We start from the raw sequence: 23,077 nt of genomic DNA, 5'->3' as shown, positions 1-23,077 counted from the left end.
TTTCTTTACCTTTAACTCAATACTCTTGAAAATTACGGAGTAAGTCATTAACAATCATCTTCACCACCTGGAAACAGGTCAGTTAATTAGTGATTAGATACACAGAGTCCACCGCTTTCATTCTACAGCAGACTTCGCCGACTTTATCACCTTTGAACATAAGCCATGGCAAGATTTAAAGAAAGTCATGTGGTCGCTCTCAATATTTCTGATATAATCGCATTGGCATCGAGGTCTTCTTACAAAGATACCATTTTATGTTCTCCCTTTTACTATTTATGTCTGGATTGCCAGTTTTCTCCTGGTTTCTATGCATGTCAGGTTGGTTGGCTTTATCAGATATCTTTATGAATTATATCCCAGGGTTCAGCACTCTTGCTACACTCTTCCTCTTATATGTCAATGACCTCTCTCTCCCTTTCTCCCTGTCTCTCTCTCCAATTTCAGATCTAATTCATAGTTTTACTGATGACCATATACTCTCCTATTCATTGGAGAAATCTTCTAATATTCAATTTATTAAAACATCACGTTCTTCCAAACCCAATGTCTTAAACAACTCCTCATATTTTCAAGCGGGAAGATGATAACTTAGTAAATTTCAATGGTAATAAAACATATTCTTGCCTTATTAACCGGAAGAAAGATCCTATTTCTCTTCCTCTTTCTTTTGATAATATTTCAATAACTAGTCAAGGTCGGTTTCTCTCGTTGAACTGACTTTCACATCTAGCTTTTCCTTGCATAAGCATATCACATCCATAACCTTCTCAGCCTCCCCCAAAAATTTCGATAAACACTTCTTTTCGCATGTTCAACTCAACATTTTACAAATGCCAGTCCGATTGACTTTAAAATATTGTTCTCACATTACAGATGATGGCTGAAACTGCCCTAAGAATTCGTGATTGCATACATACAAAAAGAGGGCAGTTCTGTAATGGGCGACCTTTCTTGGATAGATTTCCTCCTTCACCTTCTCATTGGCGCTCTTTTATGCGCAGTTCCTATTTATAAATATTTTCATTGGCATTGCTACACCAAAACGACACTACCATTCCTCTGCTGTGTTCTCATTATGTGACTTTCCGTGGTTGCCCGTGTTCTTGTATGAACAAGGGCAGCTATGCCGACATCCGTACACAGTTCAACTCCAAAGGTAAATTCAATCTCTCACCTTCTTCCTTCATTCCAGCCATCTCCATATTGTTTTTCTCAAGGAATACCCCTCCCCGCAGCTTTTGAATAAAGTTGTTAATAGATTCCTTTTTTCTTTTTAATGATCCCCAACACACACAGAGCACTGTTTCATTATCGGTTTCTACGCCCTACTTATTTAGGCCTAAAGTGGTTCGTAGAAAGTTCGTCTTGTTTTCAGATTGATTTCCGGATTGTGCAAAAAATAAATAAAAGCAAAAAAAAAAAAAAAACCACCTCTTATTCCATTTATCCCATCACGTTTAAAGAACAGGATCATGTAGACATTTTATTTTGTAAATCGTACATTTAATAATGATCAGACGTCTGCTGATCAAATATTTGATATCACAAAATATTGGCGTAACTGCGTTAATGCAAACAATTAAGAATCTTCACAATACATTTGTAGTGATGTAAAGTTTAAATGCAGCGATCTGTATTGAAGAATAAATTTTGAATCTGCCTTGAATAGGGATGCTTAGAATTGTCCTTAGATGAATTTCAGTGTCCTCACTGGGCATTGAAATTCATCTCGCACAGATGCCAATGCGACGTTTATTGAAGGCCCTGAAGTGGCTTGAAAATTTTCAATGTTTGGTCTCCAGAGCAAGAATTCAGGACAATGTACAGAACAAAAAAAATAAAAGCCTTAGTCCACTATGGTACTTAAAGTTTACAACTTGTTGTGATGAGAGTGACATTAAAAAGAAAAAAAAAAGACATTCATCAATGGTAGCAAATTATTATTTAGAAAAAGAAACAATATTCAATTTTATCATTAAATAATTTACAACTTGAATATTTAGTTTCTTAAATTTCCTACTGAATTGGATTTTGAGATCTTGATTAAAAGTGCTTCTTTCCAGCGTTTGTGCCCAAGGTTTCAGCCTCATCTTCAGTTGTGTCTGAAAATGCGGTTGAAACATCGACATTATAAGATCGGCAAACATAAGATGCAAATCTTACAGTGACGATATATTTCAGAATATGTTTATGCGAACGACAGAATAGGTCATGCGTTCGCTACGAGATTGTTAACATTGTGGAATGACCAGTTTATTTTTATATTCTTCTGACAGCTGAATCAGAGAACCGGGACACCAGTAGTAATGCAGTAATATAACTCAAGTATTTGAATTATGCATAAAGATTCCTGAGAGAAATGAGTGTCATCTGATTATTAAATGTACAACAGTTCGAAATGCGGAGCACGGAACCACAAATAAAACTGGAATGTATAGAAAGATGATTTGACATGTTTATAAATTACTAATTTAAACTTTATAATATTCGATTATATTCCTGACAGCGACAAAAGCTGTCATTAAATAATATCGAGGGTTGATTATGGGGAATATTTATAAAGATAAGATCAGAAGGGGTTAAAAAAAACCTTCATCCTGCAGCAAATTTTATCTTCAGTATATGAATGAGAAAGAAAAGATGGTTTAAATGTTTGGCCTTCATTTCCTCTTCTTTATCTTCTCTGTATGCAGTCATAAGAGCGGACACTACACCATTCTTTCGGTTGGAAAAAATGCCTTTCGCTTCAAGGCGGGGCCTCTGGTAAGGAGTTGTACTCATGGAAACTTATTTTATCTGCATACAAGTCGGCGAACAAATGCTGTCAACAGGCACAATGTTACTAGCTTAAAAATCTTACTTACTTCGTCCATAATTCTAAACTTAACTCCTTCCACAAATGAAATTTGAGCGAACTACTTAGCAGGAGAGCATCTCGCGCTTTCACAATTCTCCACTCGCAGTTTATCACTCAGTATACTAGAAATGTGTCTGAGGAACTGCGAAAATAATTGAACATTCGTATTAGGAAGACATTATGTAACATATACAGGCAAGAATAAAAGAAAACCAAGATGAATTTCTTCGCAATTAAACGACTCATTAGACTAACATAATACTTCACATAAATTTCTCAACGTGGTGTTCATCATGGCATTCCCTTGGAACTTTCAACAATATTTCATTTCGATTTGATGTATGGTTCAAAATTTTTCTTAAGAGACAACAAACAGATCCAGGATAATTAACTTGTAGATTAGATTACGTGAAATATCTCATCGTTCGGAGGAATGCGAGGAAATGTTTTGAAGTGTTCAATCTTTTATTTATTCTCTGCAATGGCACATTGTAACGGTGATAATTGTACTGCGGTCACTTAAAATTTTATTCGAACTAGTACGCACGTTCTTAATTTACTTAGGATTTACTAGGCTGATATTAGAAGTAGCTATTTGATATCGCCAAAACTTAATACTTTTACATTATAATGACTGTAATTTTTAATTCCACGTTTAGAGTAAAGATTATTAATGTACATATAATTATTTGCAAAGCAGCTGCAAATGTTATCATAATTCCATACAGTATTTCTAATCTATTAAAACCAATGGTAAGCTGAACGGAATGATAGAAAGGCTTCAAAAGAAATTAGAGAATTAGATTAAGTTAATACCTTGCTTCTATTTATACCCAACATTGTGAATATGTAAATATAATGCATTGCTTTTGTTATAAATGTCTGAGTTGCGTGCCAACTTTATTCAAGAAACAAAACTGCTAGAAAGGGCGTTGTTCTTTCCTGGATATATATTTCTTTTTTTTTTTATTACCAGGAATCTGGTGTGGAAGAAATTCTCGTCTAGTCTTGAATCCAACTGTACTTTTACATTTGCTTTTCATGAATGTGAAAGTACAGTTGCTGCACTCATGAAAACAATTTTTAGACGTGGACATACACAGGACGTTGATGGAACAGTCCTTGATGGTTACAAATTTGTCCTTTCAAACGTAAATGTTAGTGGTTCATCAATTCCATTTTGAGTATGTGGGAAATATGTATAATTCCAGTTTTCAAACTGTATCAAATTTTTTGTGATGTATTGGAAAGTAGCGATAAATTATTTTTATATTTTACTTGCGACCGAACAGTAACAAGATATTGTATAAGGGATGATTATATATATATATAGTTGCTAAGAAAAATAATAGAATAAGATACCAACAAAGGTTAATAAGAAAGAAAGCTACACAGCGGATAAATACAAAAAAATTATAGGACATCATGGTATCGGAATAAAATTTAGGAATGGGAATGGAAGTAAAAACAAAATGAAGAAATATGACCTAATTATGGCCTATTTTCATTCAGAACAAGATGGATAGAAAATCGATAAAATGTCTCAAAGATCTTAACATAAATCAAACTGACTGCAGAACTAACCGCGTTCAAACTTACTTAACTTTTTGCCTGCGTCATTAGCAGCAGAGGCTATACCCATCGACCAAATATTGGCAATTATGAAAATAGTTTTAAATATGAATAGAAAGAAACTAGTAATTACTGAACAGGTTTAGGAACAAAAAACATGCAAATATACGTGAAATCTTGCGTAGTAATAATCATACAATAAAATGAGCAAACTAAAGTTTTCTGTAATCTACACTGTAGACATTGTTATATCGTGAGAATTAAAAAAAAGTAATGCTCTTAATTGTATTGTTTCCATTTAAATTTTCTTTTCTTCTATATTTATATTTAGTCTATGTCGAAAATATTTTGCAAAAAAATTAAATTCGTTCTTCAATAAATTATACAACAAAAAGGTAACTGGCAAATTACAAATAAAATAGTTATTTATAACATTAAAATATTATTTATAATATCAAAATATTTATATTATTAAAATATGTTCCACTTCGAGAAGAACACTATTAAGTAGTAAATAAAATTCATTTTCCCCCAATAAATTTTACATTATGTTTAAGTCCAGTCACATGACACAGATGCTCATTTTATTAACCATTTCTACTAAATGACAACTAATATTTCCATTGAGAGTATTACACGTAGAGACATCTTTCTCATTTGTTCCTTGATTTGCAACTCACATCTGTTGAGCAAGTGTGTGGGAGGGAACATTTCCTTTTCGTAGGGATACATAAGACAAATATGTTATCTCTTATTACTCACCATAAACCCTTAACTCTTCCTCTGCTTTTAGTGTCTGAAAAGACGGAGCTTCTGCAGAGACCTCGCAACCGTATGTTCCTTCAGAGTTAAGATCCGTCTTGAAGAGAAAAACATGACTTCTGTTGCTCTGCATGAGCTAAATAAGAAAAAAATCCAATTGAATAATTACCTAACTTCATAATACGATAATAATTAATCATATAATATTCATAGTACGATAATGATAATTAATCATGCAATATTCATAAAACCATTGTGGGTAATTAGTCATATAAAATGCTCGTAAAATCATTAGTAAATAGACTAAGATGGAATGATAGATATTGGTTCTATATTTAATGAAAATGCACTCATTTCTATTTTCCACCTTGAGATCTCAATTTTTCCTTAGTGTTCTTACATAATTTTTCATTATTACTTTTGCTATTTGATCTACAATATTATTCATGTCGCTTTGCTAAATTTATAATCTTTTTGTGTGTGCTTAAGTCGGAATAACATTCTTGTTGCCTGCATACAGGAATATTGCGTCTTAAAAAAAAGAATAAGCACACCCACCTGCAAAAGACTGTACACTTATCATACGCTATAGTACGACGGGTTAGCTAATTTATTTGTCCACGGGAGAGTATGCGCATACTCATATTGAAATGAGTTAATAAATGAACAACTCTTTACATTAAGAAAACTAATCATCCTGCATTAAGATGTAGGATGATTAGTTTTCGTTATGTGCATAACTAACACTGGGGGCATTTTTGAGATGTTCGTGTGTTCTTTGCGCGAAATCTGCAAGGAAATTAAAGTAATCAATACTACAGGTCTGCCGACACAGATTTTGCTTGAAAATGCGATGAAAGCCGTGATACTGGAAGTAGAACTTAACCAGTTTGTTTCACAGAAAATCCAAGTTCTCTTTCGGAAAGTAAGGAATCTGATTTTTATGACAATAACGTCAACGAAATGTATAGTAAGGAGATCTTGTTTTGCTGACAAAACATTTATTATTTATTTATTTTTGAAATTCATTCCGATTTAAGCTTCTGGTAAAAGAGGGTGATTGTGTCACATCAACAGTTGAAACGCATCTATCACTTACATGCACAAACAGCTATGTTACAGAAGAATTAAATCAATAGCCTTCGGTAGCGAAGTGGAGCTATAGCGTCTGGACTATCAAGAAGAAAAGGTAAAGGTATTTTTATAAATATTTATCATATTAAATAACTTTTATGACATCATTTTAAAGGCATTATTTTCTATACCGCTGAAAATTTAAACATGCTTATTTTCTTAGTCCGTGAGTTCAACATCCTCTCCGAATCAATAACTTTGTTTCACGTTCCCTCTGGTTTCAAGTCTTTTTGTGCGAGAGAACACCATAATGCATTCTTCCAGAATTTACATAATGTTATAGATCATTTTTAATTCAGACGATTTTCAATGAATGCAATATTATGACCAAATTTCATGAAATTATTTTATTTCATGAAAAATTGAAATTTTTAAAAGTATAAAATTCAAAATGTTTTGTAAATGCTTACATTCACTGTAACTTGAACTTATATTTTAAATACACTGCTTGAAAAGAAGTCAACGGATACCATGTGTGAGGTACATGCAGCCATGGCGCCCACTTTAATAAGATGTAGGACCTTCTTTCTCTGCGATGACTGCAGCAATCCCAAGAGAATACTTTCCACCAGTGTGCGATAGCGATCAAAGTGGATTTTGGACCTTTCTTCAAGTAATGAGGTCCTGGACTATTGTTGGGCTGACGTCCCTTAACCTCACCTAACACTCCATTTCACCCCACAGGTGTTTAATAGGGTTGGCATCAGAACTTTGTGGAGGCCACTCAAGTGTCGTGACGTTCAGGTCCACTAATCACGCAGTTACAGAAGCGATAGAGAGTGTGGCGTGATTCTTTGTTCCATCAGCTTTCAAAGCTTCCACGTCCCACTATACATGTTATTTGCTCCACTGAAGACGATGCAGCATGTTTCGGGTAATGTGGGGCTTGCATATTACGGTCCTACCATAGAAACCTACGTTGTGACCCTCAGTTCTAAATGTTTTTGTGCAGATTCGTGTTTCAGTCGATGCCCGGAATTCAGCATTCGACGTTATCCTTCGTAGCATCCCACGAAGTATAAAAACTCAGTTCAACTTCTTACTTTTGATAATACCCACATTGCCAAAGAAAACGTGTTCTTTCTGGGGCCTGACATTTATCCTTTCCTCACACGAAAACATCATATCCAAGGATTTCTCAAATTTCATGAAATTTTCCGAGTATGAAATCTGAAATTCGTCACGCCTTACGAATATTATTCTCATGTTTTTTTTTTTTTTCGTGGCAGATGATGCAAAAAATGAACAAAATTGATGCAAAAGTTGAACTAGGAAAAAAGTGCATCAGCACTATTTATTTGGTGACAACTGAAACCTTTAGTGCATCAACTACCTGATGGTTGATGTGCACTAAAACTCTCGAAGGTGTCCAGAAGAAAAGATTTTAGCTAATCAGTAATGCCTTTTTTTCACTAATTCACTTCAGCCTCTCTCTCTCACAGACGGTCTTTTCTCCTCGTACGTTCATGAGTGTTTTTACTAAACTGATATTTAATTCTTTCTGATAATAGAAGGAATGAAATGCATAATCCGAGCAGTGCCTTTACAACATCCGTTTGTGATCTAGCAGCAAACCACCGAACTTGTTTCTTCTTTCATTTCCTTTGTTCTCTGCAACAACCTTCCTTAAGAGGTGTTTTCAGTAGAAAGTCAACCTCTTCAAAACAAAACAGGCTTTTTCTCTTTTAACTCCACGTACGGTAAATACAATGTAGTTTTAATGATGTAAAAAAGACAATTGCTACTTGTTGAGTTTTTCATACTATTTTTGCTCGCGCATATTCTATTGCAGATTATTACTTAGCAAAAGTCACTGATCCTTTTTTTTTTCACAGAGAAATTTCATCTCATCGTAGGCGATGCTGTAGAATCAATGTATATTTCACTTCATTAAAGTTTACTTTAATTAAATTTTACTCAGACGACTTTGTTAAATTATATAATTCTTTTAATTTTGCAAAACATCTTTCTGAAATAAAAGAATTTTTTGAATTCAAAACGCTGCATATAGTATATGTAATTTCTTTAGTTTTAATTCTCTCCCTACTCAGGTGATACCTGAATCCCTCCGATTATTCTACATCTAATAACAAATGCATTATGTTATGGTATTCTGTTCATTTAAAAGTCTTCTTACTGTTGTGGTTTTCTGTCTGTTTTTTGTCCCTTGAACATTTTTTCTTGTTTTCTCTTTCGTTCATCTTTCGATCTTACTTTTTCTATTTTTAACAACTAAGACAGATGCTTTTTTCCTGTCCGCTTTTTTTTATTTTATTTTTTTATTTTTATAAGACAGCAGTCATGTAAAATAAATGAAATCATAGAATGAAAAGTTTATAAAAAATGAAAAAAAAAGGCTTAAAAGTGAATTAATAAAATACACAGAATCAAATTATACAGAGTGCAATTTCATAGAAGTCAATGAAACTTTTTCTGAAATCAAATCTCAGTGAAATAGACTTTAGAATAGAGGAACAATTTTCAAATGAAGACCAAAACTGTTTGCTTTTATCAGCTGCGTTGTCACTTCTAGAGCAACGGAAAAGATATCCGAATAGAAATTGACTACAGTACATGTTTTGTTTTTTATTAAGTTGATATATTTGAAGAGAATTTCACGAGAGTTGAAATTTATGGTGAATTATTGTACTGTAATCACCTCCTTTCACACATAGTTATACAGTATAGAATAGGAAAAAAAACGTGGATAAATCCTCTAACTGCTGTTATTAAGACGATATTGATGAAGAACACGCACACAGGTGTATGATATATATATGTGTGTGTGTGTGTAAAGGAAAAACACAGACTCAATAAAGCAGAGTATATACTGTATATGCAACTGATATTGATATGCTTAATCACTTATGAAACAAATAACCTATTTAAAGTGATTCTTAATCTCTTTATTTTGTTGGGAGTTGTCCGAAATCATCATGATACAAGAGAAGAATTAATATCCCCGTTTTAAATCCCGGAATTTAGTTCTTCGTTATTAAGGGAAAAGAATTATGGAAAACTGACATTCTGCAAAGGTAGGAGATGATTTATCGAGAGAGATCACGATAAAAAAAAAAAATAAAAAATAAAAAAAAAACTGAACAGCATCTTCATTTACTAGTTTATACCACACAGGCTTTCAAACTTATGAAACCATGAATGTAATTAGTGAAATTATGAAGTTACAGGCAAACCTTCAAGTTTTTTTTTTTTAAAAACAAATACATGTGACATGGCGTGGAAGCGAGGGAATTTATATACTTTCTTACAGAGCTTATTTCCTTTGACAATATGACAGAAGGTAGAGGACTTCAAATGCGTCCAATAATGAGTAACTTCATTTGTGAATGACGAATTTACTTAAATTTTTATTACTTTAACTCAGGGGGTATGGTCAGAAGTTATGTCGAAATCTTTAAAAAACAGGAAACCATTACTTGTGGATATAGTTTTCAATATTTTCAGTATGAACTAAAAAAAAAAAAAAACCGCAATGCTTCATTTAAAACACGCTGTAAATGATGAATCTCATATAGTTTCTGAAATATTGTTTTAATGTTACTCTACGTCTTCCCGAGAACTTATAATGCTGAAATGCACCGTACAGACTGGGACTTAAGTAGCTCACTACAACACTGCAGTTAAATAGTTAAGTTAACTGTAGCTCACTACAATACGAAACTTTTATTTCTTAATTAATTTCTCAAAAGATCTGCACTTTCGTGATGCAGATGGTTGATCCGATATCTGCTTTTAAGTTGGAGTGATTTGGATTCGAATTCGGCAACGACGCTAGAACCTTTTTGAGAACGACTAATAACTGGTTTAACAATATGCGCGTGTAAGAGACATGATATCCTGGTTTCATGGCCTAATCGTCTCAGTCGCCATCTCAACCATTCCCTTCAGAAATAAGAAACTGCTATCATCTGTCTCTTTTTCTTTCTGGTAGTTTGTTTTAAATATTCCCATAACTACAGTTCATAATTTGATAACAGACATTAGTTTATTTTCTGTATATTATGAGCAATTGTTCAACATTTTGAGTTTGTTATAATACTAGATCTTGGGAAGGGGTGAAAGAACAAAAACGATTTTTATAATTGCTTAAAGTGTGGTTTGTCTGCATTTGCGCAATTTGAGAAATATATTTCCCTATTATGTTTATGGCTGATTTTATGTCCGCTTAATTGCTTTATATATTCATTTGTCTGGCTGCGTCGGTGCAAGTAAAATGCACAAAGGGCATGCATTCCATTTATTTTTATACAAGCAGGTCGAATATGATATTTATTCACGCCATTTGCAAAGACCGTATAATCGTGACTATAGCGAATCAATCTCGTGCTATGGACTATAGCCAATAATTTCTCCGCTCCTGGCAACGCCACCACCCATATTCTTCATCATCAGTCCTAAACAGTTCAACATTCAAAACACGGAAGCTGTAAATTATACTTAACAAGAAATTATATTCTTGTTTATATCATTTACCCAGGAATGGCCAAACAACAGTTTGCACGTGAAATATTCTCACAACTGAAGCTATTTGTACGGCAGTTGATTTCAAATTATCCCAGTATTCCATAATACAAGCAAACCACTTTTCGGATGTGTATACGACCATTCATTATTAAGAAAGGTCACCACCCAGACTGGTTTCGACCTTTATTTAGGAATGTGAGGTAGAAGAGTGGAGATATTATGAGGTCAATGACAAGTCAATTTCCATGTAAAAGTAGCAAAATGATGTAACATCTGATTACGGCTTCTGTCATTCAGATGCTTCCTCAACGGGTCCAGCACTCAATAACGGTTGACGCCGATCTAGGGTGTGGCCGTTCTCATAAAGCATTGTAATAAACGGGATACTGTGATATTATTATTATTACATAGCACTTCCAGGGATTCCAAAGACTCATCGAGGGAGGGTACCTACTCTACAACTCCACCAACCGCAACTACATTCATCATCTACACCAACGCCGCCTACTATCTCCACTAGTAGTTTCACAGACAATCACAAACATCCAAGCCCACGGCGGGATTCGAACCCACAGCCTTTTGGCTGGAGAGCGGATTCTCCAACCAGACTGGCTATATATATGAACTTCTATATATATGAACTTTTTATATAAGTCGCCAATAATTTCGTGAAGATACTTCACTTACAAATTGTGAGTCAGATGCTTCCTCAACGGGTACAGCACTCAATAACGGTTGACGCCGATCTAGGGTGTGGCCGTTCTCATTTTTCACTCACTTTAGTCCAAGCTTGGGTAAAGGTTAAAACAAGACTATAATTTCTTGTTAAATACACTGAGTTGCCACTTTATTAGAAACGCCTTCCCATTTAGGAAAACTGATCGTTCCTGAAGACGTTGAGTCACGTGGCTGCAGTTTGCTATATAAATAAAAAAGATAGGTATCCGACAGTACTGTTGTTTGTGTGTTTGATGCGTCAGAAAGGATAAAAAGGATGACGTAAGTGAAGTTAAGCATGGTATAATGTATTGTTGATGATTGATGATATTGTTGATGCCAGACGTCCTGGTACCAGTATCTCTGAAACATCTACTCTTCTGGGCTTTTCACTCCCAACAGTGTTTAGTTCACCAGGAGTGGTGTAATAACCAGAAAACTTCAAGCCAACGGCAGTCCTGTTGATGGCAAAGCTCATTGATGTAGATCGAGGTCAGAAGAGTGACAAAGATTATTAAACGTGATAGAAATGCAACAGCTGTTCAAATCGCAGTCCAGTACAACAGTAGCGGTCAGAACATCATCTCGGAGCGAGTACGGTCGGGCATCCCTGGGTACAGGAGCAGACAACGATCCCGGAACCCAGTGCTGTCAGTTAAGAACAGGAAGATGCAGCTTCAGTAGGCACGTGATCATAAACACTAGACAGCTGACGAGTGGAAAAATGTCGCCAGGGCTGATGAGTCCAGGCGACATTTTCCCGTTTCTACTGCATCATTGCTGATAGCAGAAACAGAACATGAAGGCAACAACATTGAGCCCTGGACTATTCTTGCCAAGTGTCAACATTTCAGGCTAATGACGGGAGTGTAATGGTGTGGGGAATATTTTCTAGGCACACATTAATTCCCCCAATACTACAGAAAAATTCCAAATTCCACAGACTATCTTGACTTCATCGCTGATCATGTTCACCCATTCATGGCCGCAGTTTACCCATTGTCAAAAGGGTACTTCCATCAAGGCAATGTGCCATGCCAAAAATTCAACACATGCGTGTTGAAATCGTTCCAGGACACGACAGTAAGTTTCCTTTACTTCAGTGGCCAGCTCAATTCGCAGATCTCAAACCAATAGAGCATCTTTGGGATGAGGTGGAAAACCAGTTTGCAGCAGCAACGCACCACGATCCAATTTGCAACAGTTGGGCAATGCCATTATGAGAGCTTGGACAAACATAACAGAGGAACGTTTTAAGCACTTCGTTGAATCAATGCCACAGAGAATAGAAGGGTACCACTGGTTTATTAAGTAAGTGATTTACCTAATAAAGGCTCGAAGAAGCTTAGAAATGGAGGAACTAGTACTATCAAAGGAATCAAAGATGATAAAGGTGACATGAAAACTGAAGATAAGGATGTTCCAGATGTTTGGAGTGATTACTTTGAAAGACTGTTAAAGGAACCAAGCAGTGACAGAACCATACTAGAAAATTTTCAAGAGGAATGCAAAGAGGAGTACAAATCAATACTTGAGGTAGAAAAAGCGAACAAACACTTGAAATGCGGAAAGGAGCAGCTGGAGTAAATGATATTGGACATGAAATGCGTAAGTATGGAGGTTTAAAAGTTTTGCAGTGGCTACACTGTACATATAATGCCGAGGGCCTAGTCAGAAGGTCAAATTCCAGATGATTGGAGTAGAGCTCTTATGGTCCCCATCTATAAAAATAGGAAATAAAGCTGAATATGAGAATTACAGAGGAATTTCTGTACAATTTTTCCAGGTAAAATTTATGCAAGCATACTTGAAAATAGGTTTAGAAAGATTGTGGAAGAGAAACTTTCACAATCTTTCTAAACCTATTTTCTAAACCTATTTTGATCGAACCCAGCTTGTTCTTCTAGGAGAAGAACAAGCTGGGTTCGGTCAAATAGAGGTCAAGATCAAAGTTTCATTTTAAGACAAATACTTGAGAAATAATGAGAATGTGACAAGGATCTGTTCTTAAGTTTTGCAGATCTGTAAAAGGCATAAGACAAGGTGCCAAGAGCTTTTCAAAACACTACAATTATACGGTGTAAATGGAACATTATACAGAGCAACACAGTTTATATTTAAACTGTCAGTCAGCAGTTAGAATTGAAAGATATATACAGGAAGATAGTTTGATGTAAAGTCAGAGGTAAGACAAGGATGTGCATTATCTTCACTCTTATTCATCATCTATATGGATCACTTTATGAAAGAAAGTGGCATTAGGCCTGATATTAGAACTGAACATGTCAAACTTACTTTTTTTGCTGTATAAGTGATGTTCTACTCTTAAACACATCCAGTGCAAAGTCTTCTGGATTCTCTAACTAAATTGAATAACAGCTGCAACCAATTTGGCATAAAAATCAGCAATAAAAAGGCCAAAACTATGAAAGTAGGCAGGTATGTAGAAAACATTCTGAATGGAGATACTACAGAACAAGTAAAATATTTCAGCCATTTAGGCACAGCTTTTAGTGAAGATGGAAAGTTAAGTCTGGTAATAGACAACAGAATAACCAAAGCTGGTATGGCGAGTAGCCAGTAGAACGTGTGAGTAGAACTAATCGAAGGTGGTATGGCAACTAAAATAGAGTGGGTGAGGAAAGATTAACAAAACAGGTGTTTTATGTCAAGATGGCAGAAAAGAGAGCCAGAAGAAGACCAAGGTCTAGGTGGATTGATTCGGTCAGAGGAGACGCACGGAATGTTAGATATGAATATATTGGAGTGCTCACAAGTAATAGATTAATTTGAAGGAAAATTGTTGATAGGAGATTAATAATAATGCAAACTTAACTGAGCACCTATTTCAGGAAATTGATGATGATGACGACTAACGTGGCCACTTAGTGTATAAGTTACTTTCTGACAAAGCTAAGAAACCTGTCACAACGGATGCAATCGTTCACACGGGAAAATGCCACATATGAGACTTTGAATGTTGGGCATTCGGGGGTATTTTTGCCTGCTTAATTTAGCGTATGTAGTACCATTCTACTTCGATCGCAAAATTAATAATATAGAAGGCAAAAGTTTCAATGGTAGCTACTTCAATTTTTAAATGCTGATTATTCGTTGTGGATTTTTCTCACCTCTATTCACCACCGGTGGAATGATTATTGTCTACAATTATGTGAGTTACGTATATGGATTTTTGTAAAATCGTGATATGACGACATAGCACAATTCCATTGTACCAGCAAAAATCCTAGCTGTCCTGATTACTCTGCTCCTCCAAAATTGCCTTTTGTTTTAAACTTAGATGTGCTATTTTTAAACTATACCATATGCCAAATCTTATAAGAGTGGTCTGCATTTTATGACTTGATATCATTCTGTGCATAACACTTTCCAGTTCTTCCACCATACTACTCAAAAAATTTCTCATTTAAGTGATATCATCTAAGAATCGCCTCATCCGGAAATTAGTAAGATATCTACAGTATTCAATATGCAACTCATCCTCACTGAAATATTGAATTCCTTCCAGAAGTATGAAAAATTTCTTTGGTTGCTGACAATCTGATCTGATGAACTGGTTTAAAGAAATGCTATATTTGTATGTTTTCCGTTGAAATACTCCATCGCACTTCCTGTTTCAGTGTAAAGAAAACGTATTTGAAGAAACTACAAAGTGAGTCGTCATATGTTCGGTGTAATACGATTGCACAAATATTTATTAATGTGCAGAATATGGGAGTTTGTCCATTTTCTACGTTAATAAATACGTTGATTATCTATGAGAAGATGATCAGATTTAAGGCTTTGAAACAGATAGAAAATTATATTAACTTCGTAATAAATTACCAGGTTTAAGTGCATACGTAAACACTATTGAAGAATCATCACGCGAAGTTTGGATTTTCTTTGGCGCACATCACATATCAACGGCAGATATTCACTCGCGTATTCATATGTGCATTTGTTGGTTAGGAAATTATATAATGGCACGTTTTCCGCTTACGCAAATCCCAACACACCAGCTGTGCTTCTTCCATTTGCTCATGACGTCTATGCACTTCAGATACACACTGACATACCATAACTGATATTTACCCGACCTCTGCAACATTTCAGCATCGGTAACAGGTAAATATGAAGCTACACTCTCTCGGCGAAGTGTTTCTGAATGTCTAAACCACTTCAGTATGGATACCTTCTCGTTCATTTTTATTTCTCCACACTACTAGCGCAAGCCATTTGAAGTTTATCTGAAATCAAAATATTCTTGTACTTTATTGGCATAACCGTGCTCAACTCTCAGAATTAAAGCTGCAGTCATCACACTGCAGTAGACATTAACTGCCTTTTCAAGGTTTGATTTTCTCGATTAACTGTGTTAGCTGACTTAATTTTAATGCTTTTCACTATCATTCATCTACGCTCACGTGTTCATCAACAATTCCTCAAATATATATTTTTTTTTTCAAAGTGGAGTATTCAATGATGATGCTGCGTCGTAAATTATCTTTCCCAAATATCGTTATTTTTATTTTATAATGTGTGTTTAATTTTCATTACTTATGAAAATTAAATATTATTGGTTTGCCGAGTTTTAGGGCCAGGTCATTCAAAGCGATTCTGGTTTAAGATTCTGCGACGTCCAAATCCCACTCTAGCTTAACCTTTGGATAACAATACGAAACAACTAGAGAGATGAGTTTTGCACATAGGAGAAAAAGTTCACATGGCACGTTTCACTTTTATCCTAATATTTCAACCTCCACAGAACAAATCACAGAGAAAACTATCGCATTATCTACCAAAATGTTTTCTATACAGAGCAGAAGTTGTGTATGATAGGAATATACTGAGAAACTAAGGTTAGTGTTAGCGCGTAAGAATGTTAATTTAGACAGCCGGTTAGTCGGGTGGATAATGCATCATCCTGCAAAAACCCCACATGGTCTAGGTTAGGCCACTACCCTTGAGTGATTACATGTCTTTAAAATAGTTTCATGTTTGGTCGCCAAAGCAGGATTTTTCCATATTTTCTAAACCGCTTAGCTCAATCACCGTACTAATGTAGGTTAATATATTTATGTAGTATATCCCACGTGTCGTGTGTGGAGTATTCACATAAATGTTGCTTGTGTTTTCAGATCAGTTTTGTGGTTCAAATCCGAATCTTTCGGATTTGAACATGAGTGACTAACTCAGCTACCTACAAAACTTTGTAATAATCCTTCAATGAATTTGGATCATTCCAGTTCCAAACCAGTCACTGTTATGAATAATATAGGTAGAATTTTCACTTCATTATAGATTGTGCTGAAAATCTATGAATATAATGTACGGTTATATTCCGTGGTTTTCATTATACAAGTCTTAATCGTGTCATCTTCCATACATCCTTCGATTAGTACTCAATGGTAACCCTGTTACGAACTCTTATAGGCCGTCTTTCAATAAGATGCAACACTCACTCAGACAATCTAAGTGGCCTGTCTTGAGGCCAGTTCACTGTCTGTTTCGCAAATGGTCAGCCAGAGTTTCCATGATACACTACATCTTAGGTTTAATTACCTTCAACTAAAGTGCTTAGAAATATTTTTACTATTATTTATATTATTTATGGGGATACAGACCCAGGTCTTTCCAACAATGATAACCAATCAAAGAACAACATTAATTGTGGTACTGTATTTCATTAGGGCCATTTTAAGAAAGATGCCTTTGTCTTATTTCCTCTGAACTTCGGAGAATTTCTCAATAACAGTTGTCCTATTTATAAAGAACTACCCCTCTACAGCTTTGTTCCTAGTATATTAAGTTTGTTATTCGTGCGTCGATTAGTTTTATAACCAAATCTTTATACAAAACAGTTATCACTATTTGGCTAATAAATGCGGCCTTCTTCCCCACTTTTCGGTTCAATTGCAAGCGGTTGAAATTATCGAAGAGTCATTGCAGTGATAAAAACGCTGTCACGATCACTTTATCAGATCCTCTGTCATTGATGCCTCCATTAAGCAGGCAGAGCTCATGGAGATATCAGGTCATCATTTAAAAGAAAAAGTGGAATGGACGTTTTTGCTTTTCTTGTTTCAGATTTCAAAAGGTTAGTTATCCATTAGGAAAGGCTATTTAGCAGCAACTGAAGTAATTTTCTTATGGCCCTTATATGCTACTTAATTATTAAGTAATCATCACGCAGAATGGAAGCCATTAATAACAGCCATAAATAATCGGAACTGACGATGAGCAATGTAGATTATACACGCTATAGAGTAATACAGTAGTGACAAATTATAGCCCTAATTACTCTAATTCTCCCTATAAGACTATTAAGGCAATTATTACATAAATAAAACATTCGTCATCTTGATAAAAACTAGTAATTACATTTTTAATCTAAAAGCTTGAAACGCAATTAATGAATCGGTGATAATCTATAATTTAGCAAAGTGGAAAGAAACAGAACATTTCAGACTATTCCAATACTTTCTTTATTGCCTTCTTTTTTCGTGCATACAACCTGAGCTAGTTTTGAGCTCACAACATACATTTTGCAGTGGTTTTACATCGATATCTATTCAATAGTGCGCATTCCCTGCTTATGCATAATATTAATTTTCATAATCATTGCAACACGAAGAATTTTGTTTATGGAATCATCCAGCATGACAGTTATGAGCTGGAACACATCACATTCTTAGCAGGATAGCATAATTACGATTTTGGTATCATATGTATTTATTAAACATTGAATTTGTTATGTAGTCCGTTGAGGAACACATATAACTAATTTTCCGCTAGATGTCGTATTAGTGCTTTATAAGTGTTGTCAGAACGCTTTTTTTTTTTTTTTTCATGTATTAGGCTTTACGTATAGTTCGACATGTGATCAATGCATGGTTTGTATTTTGTAAGCCGTAGTTTTATAGTTTCATGGATGAAATCATCCAGCTTTATTAATTTAATTTCACCTCAAACCAATCCGGGGGACGCACGTTATTATTTAATATTTGTATATTTATGCAAATTTAGATGTACATGCTATGCTTTATTATTGTTGTAAATGGATGATCAAGTAGCGAACACTTTTTATTAAACGTTCCATTTATTTTTCTAGTACAGTAATTGTATGGCATCACTATTTTGCGATGACCCACAATTACTAAATTAGCTAATGCTTTGTAACAGACTCCTGTAAAGAATTTGCAGCGCTTTCATCAGAGCGTTTATGCAAGTTTTTCAAATAATGGTGAGTTAGTTGTTGTCACATGACAGTAGTAGATTTTTCATCTATGAAAGTAGCTCATTTTTTTTTTTTTTTTTTTTTTTAAATTTATCATTTGAGTTTGAATCGTGTCCAGGACGCGAAGAGCCTATTATCAGGATGTTTCAGCTGAAAGTGAGCTCGCTAGTTTCGTACTGCGTTGGTGAACTTGGTTTTCCATCTCACAAAAAATAGCAGAACCGGTCAGGAGAACACACGCTAATATGACACCTGTCTAATAGCACTTGCTTTGGCCATAATTCAAAACAACAACAACAACAATGCTTGAATTGTCGGGAATGCATTTGTGATGCATTCTTCCGATTTTGTGTATTATTCATTCGGCGGGTGAAAATTTTAAGTGGGGGTGCTGCATATACAAAATAAAAAATAAAAAAATATTTTTTTTTCCTAATCAGTAACCAATTTATTAATAAATAAATTTACATATTAAAAAAGTGCTTTATTAAAAATATTTCACCCTCACCACGAACCAATAATAAAAGTTTCATATCTCACAGAAATAACGCGGCATGCATAATTTATCTGTAAGCGACACTGCCCAAACGAGCAGTGTCGGAATCACTTGTAAGGTGCAATCGCAAGTGCAAACGAATATCGGCGAGTCTAGCTGCAATTGGCCGAACGCGATAATTCTGACACTGCGTTAGATTGCAGTGCATTTGTTTCGTGTAACGATAATTGAAAAAATATAATTCTTTTCATATTTTCAACTGTGACACTCGTCATAATTCAGCCCTGTATTTATAATTAATAAATAATTATATGTTATTTTAACAAAATAAAATAAGATTGCAAAAAATAGCTCACCCTCACCACAAACACGCAGCAATAATAAAAGTTGCATTTATTTCGTAATCTAAAGCGTTAATCGAACAATTCCAATTATTAACTATTCAAGCAATGTCAAAACATAAGCTGTAACATTTAACATGCTGTATTGCATTTATATAATGTTGTAAGCATTGTTATTATTTATAAACACAAACAAAATTTAATTTTTCATATTTTTCCTTGGGGATGCTGCAGTGTCGCAGTGCTTATGTACGAGCCGCCACTGATTCATTCATAAAATTATTTTTTCGTGCACTACACATGATTTTGTTCGTAAAAGAAATGATAGCATTCTTGAGATTTTCCCCCCTTCTTTAACTGTTTCTGTGTTGTTACTCTACAACTCTGCTCCATTTCTAATGTTTTATCGGATTCTAAATTATATTTTATTGCATTATTTTGTGGTTTTTATGTACGAATGACAGCGCGATGCATTTCTATATACCAGTTGTTTTCTTTATTTCATTTTACAATATTTCTGCATATTCCACGTATTTCTTGCTCCAGTCTTTCCGATATTATTCTGTCGATAATCTTGTCGTCATAAGTTGATTTTGGTAACTAAGCAGTGTTTTCATTTCCTGTATTTGATATGGCATTTTTGACATTACTGTTGTTTCGATTCTAAACTTTATGGTAACTGTTTTTTTTATTAGGATATCATAATTTAGTATTTGTTAGTAGATTTTTATTTATTATTTATTTTAGAGTGTTCCATCTAGTAATCTGCTGGGATCTATACGGCCCTATCACATTGTACTATTTTCATTTCCCTCCTACTTATTTTTATTTTAAGATGTGGTTGTTAATTCTCCCACATAAACGGTATTTAAGGATGTAATCAGTGTGAGACGATCAAGTCTTTTTTTCTTGAAATTTAATTTCAAGATAATCGATCATAGTAATTAAGATGCATAAATTCTTTTTTGTTTATTTGTATTTGATTCAACGTTTTTATGGTTAAGATTAGTACTGTAACATTAAGTATATAAAACAACAATTTTTTCCGGTACTTCCGGGTCTGGATGATTAGTGGAACCACTAGAAAGCTATAATTCTTGATTGATTTTCTTTGGTTATTGTAAGGTTTTATTTTGTTTGTTTATTTTTATACGAATCTCGCCTAAGAAAGGATGTAGACCATCATAAATTAGGCCTGTTGGTGGGTTATGGTTAGGCATTCCGGAAGCTGCGTTCTAAATCGAACACGGAATTTATTTTTTTTTCCTTTTTTCAACAATTTCTGCCTTCCAATGAAGATGGTGGTCTCACAGCAAGTAATGAAATTATCCACCTACCAAAATATATTAGTCTCGATATCCACATTTTTGAATGCCTTATGTGAAAGAAACAAGCCGCCCAAACTTAAGAAACAGAAAATAAAAAAAATTTGTAAAATTTATCTTAATAAAGCATTACGTCATTTACGCATCGTGTATGCCAAACACTTGGTTACTTGGTGACGTACGTATTGTAGGCAACTATTTAAGAATGATGCTGTCAGTAACATCAATAGTGTGTTGATCACAATGGGAAAAACAAAGGATCTTTCGAAGTTCGATAAAGGGTGCCCTTCTGCCTGGAGCCCCGATTTTGAAAACAACAGAGCAGACTAGTTTTTGAAACGGTGATTATAGTGTATTTAATGAGTGGAAAAATAACCCACTTTGCTTGTCTAAGAGAAGTAACGTGGTCCTAAGACTGTCAGGAACGAGACCGCCACCAACTGAGAAGGCTTGTACGAATAATGAGAACTTGTTGTGTGCAGAAATTGACCGAAACATTTAATGATGACTGATCCCGACTCATATCTAACCGAACTATGCGCAGGGAATTGAAGAGGATTGGTGTTGGCAGTCGCATGCCTATATGGAAACCACTGCGCGTATTCAATACAAGTTTCAAATTCAGTGGCTAACACGTGTCCTTATGCTCTTTTCAATTGTATAATCTTTTATTTCTTTATTAGAGAGAAAATAAATTCAGATAATAGGTTAAAACAGAAATGAAAGTTCGTATAGTAAAACATGATATCATTCTCCATATTGGTTTCCAGTACAGAATTCTCAAAAGAATGAAACGAAAACTCACTTGGGGAACTGTATGCTTTGAAATTAATTACTAAATCCTTTTTTAATGATCAGTCTTTAAAAATAAGAAAACTTGCCAATATTCTGTAATAATTATTCTCTGAGCGGAATTCATCTTTCACTTGAGCAAAGTGGCTGCAGTTTAAAATACTCAACGAAAATCTTTGCGCCATCATTTGAAACCAAAGCATATCTTGTGTGCGCTGTTTCTGGTGTTGGTGGACAAAGAGAACAAATATCAGTAATACTGTATGAGATCATATGACTCAGTCCTCTTCAGAGGAGGGGGAGCAAATGGTAAACCAACAAGAAAATTTGACATTAGACAGAAATCAGGGTATTGAAAGGCCTTACTTAAACGTATTACTAGATAAACCAATCATTCACACGATACCTATCATAACTCTGCTTGAACTCGTTCACAGACAAAGCACTCACAACCACCTCTTGCAACGCATTCCACACATCCAAACAAAAAATCTAGTCCACCACCCTATACTCCTAAACAATTTCCAGGGTCACCCCCCCTCGTTTTCTCCCTTCCTCCACTGTAGTCATCAGCATCAATCCTATAAAACCCCTTTAATAACTTATGTGCTTCTATCATATTTCCACTCTTACGCCTGTCAGCTACTTTTTCGAATTCACAGATCTTCAATCTATTCTCAGAGAAAGCATCCCAAAGACCTACTACAATCTTTGTCACTCACTCACCTATGGATCCTCTCCATCATTTCGTCATCAATAAGGAATCCAGGAGACCAGATCTGTGCACAGTAGTCCAGATGCGGCCTTATAAAGTGCAACAATACCTTCCCTATCCCTTCTGCTCAGCGTGATCTTCAACAAGATGTAATTTGATGTGCTGTTTTGCCACCTTTGCCCTCTAAACTTCAATTCCCTTCACAATCATCCCAAGTCCTTTGCTTCACCAGTTTCTTGCAGTTCAATTCCACCAATATGGTACACATTACAAAGGTGCAATGTAATATTATAACATTACATTATAACATTATGACGGTGCAATCAGAAGTTAATCGGGTGATATGCAGTTCAATTCCACCAATATTTTACACACCATGTGAACTCATCCTCTCAGAGTGCATAATCTTACACTTAGCCACGTCAAGCTGGGAGCCATTTAACTTTGTCCATTCCGCCTACATATTTAAGTCACCCTGCAAGATGGCTCTCCCCAGTTTTGCATCCTCAGTAAACAACTGGATATTTACCTTCAAATATCATTGATGCACAAATTAAACCAGAGAACCGAGCAATAGCCCTGGATTACACCACTAGTCAACTGCCTTCTCCTGGACTTACTCCTCCGTTAAACAACTC

General features: G+C 34.9%; 1 protein-coding gene across 1 annotated transcript in view; it reads right to left on the bottom strand.

Annotated features, from left to right (window-relative positions):
- The window catches only part of LOC150100473 (uncharacterized), a 230,207-nt gene that overhangs the window by 74,102 nt on the left and 133,028 nt on the right, over positions 1-23,077 (bottom strand). Inside the window, exon 4 of the mRNA XM_090402661.1 lies at positions 5,195-5,330. Within this exon, the coding sequence (XP_090258787.1) occupies positions 5,195-5,330 (136 nt within the window). The remainder of the gene's footprint in view (positions 1-5,194; positions 5,331-23,077) is intronic.

The sequence above is a fragment of the Typopeltis vanoorti genome, chromosome 13, assembly GCF_054136105.1.
Source record: "Typopeltis vanoorti isolate ZY-2024b chromosome 13, IOZ_Tvanoo_1.0, whole genome shotgun sequence".
NCBI classification, from domain to species: Eukaryota; Metazoa; Arthropoda; class Arachnida; order Uropygi; family Thelyphonidae; genus Typopeltis; species Typopeltis vanoorti.
The sequence above is the reverse complement of the archived record's forward strand: the minus strand, read 5'-3'. Positions and strand labels throughout refer to the sequence as shown.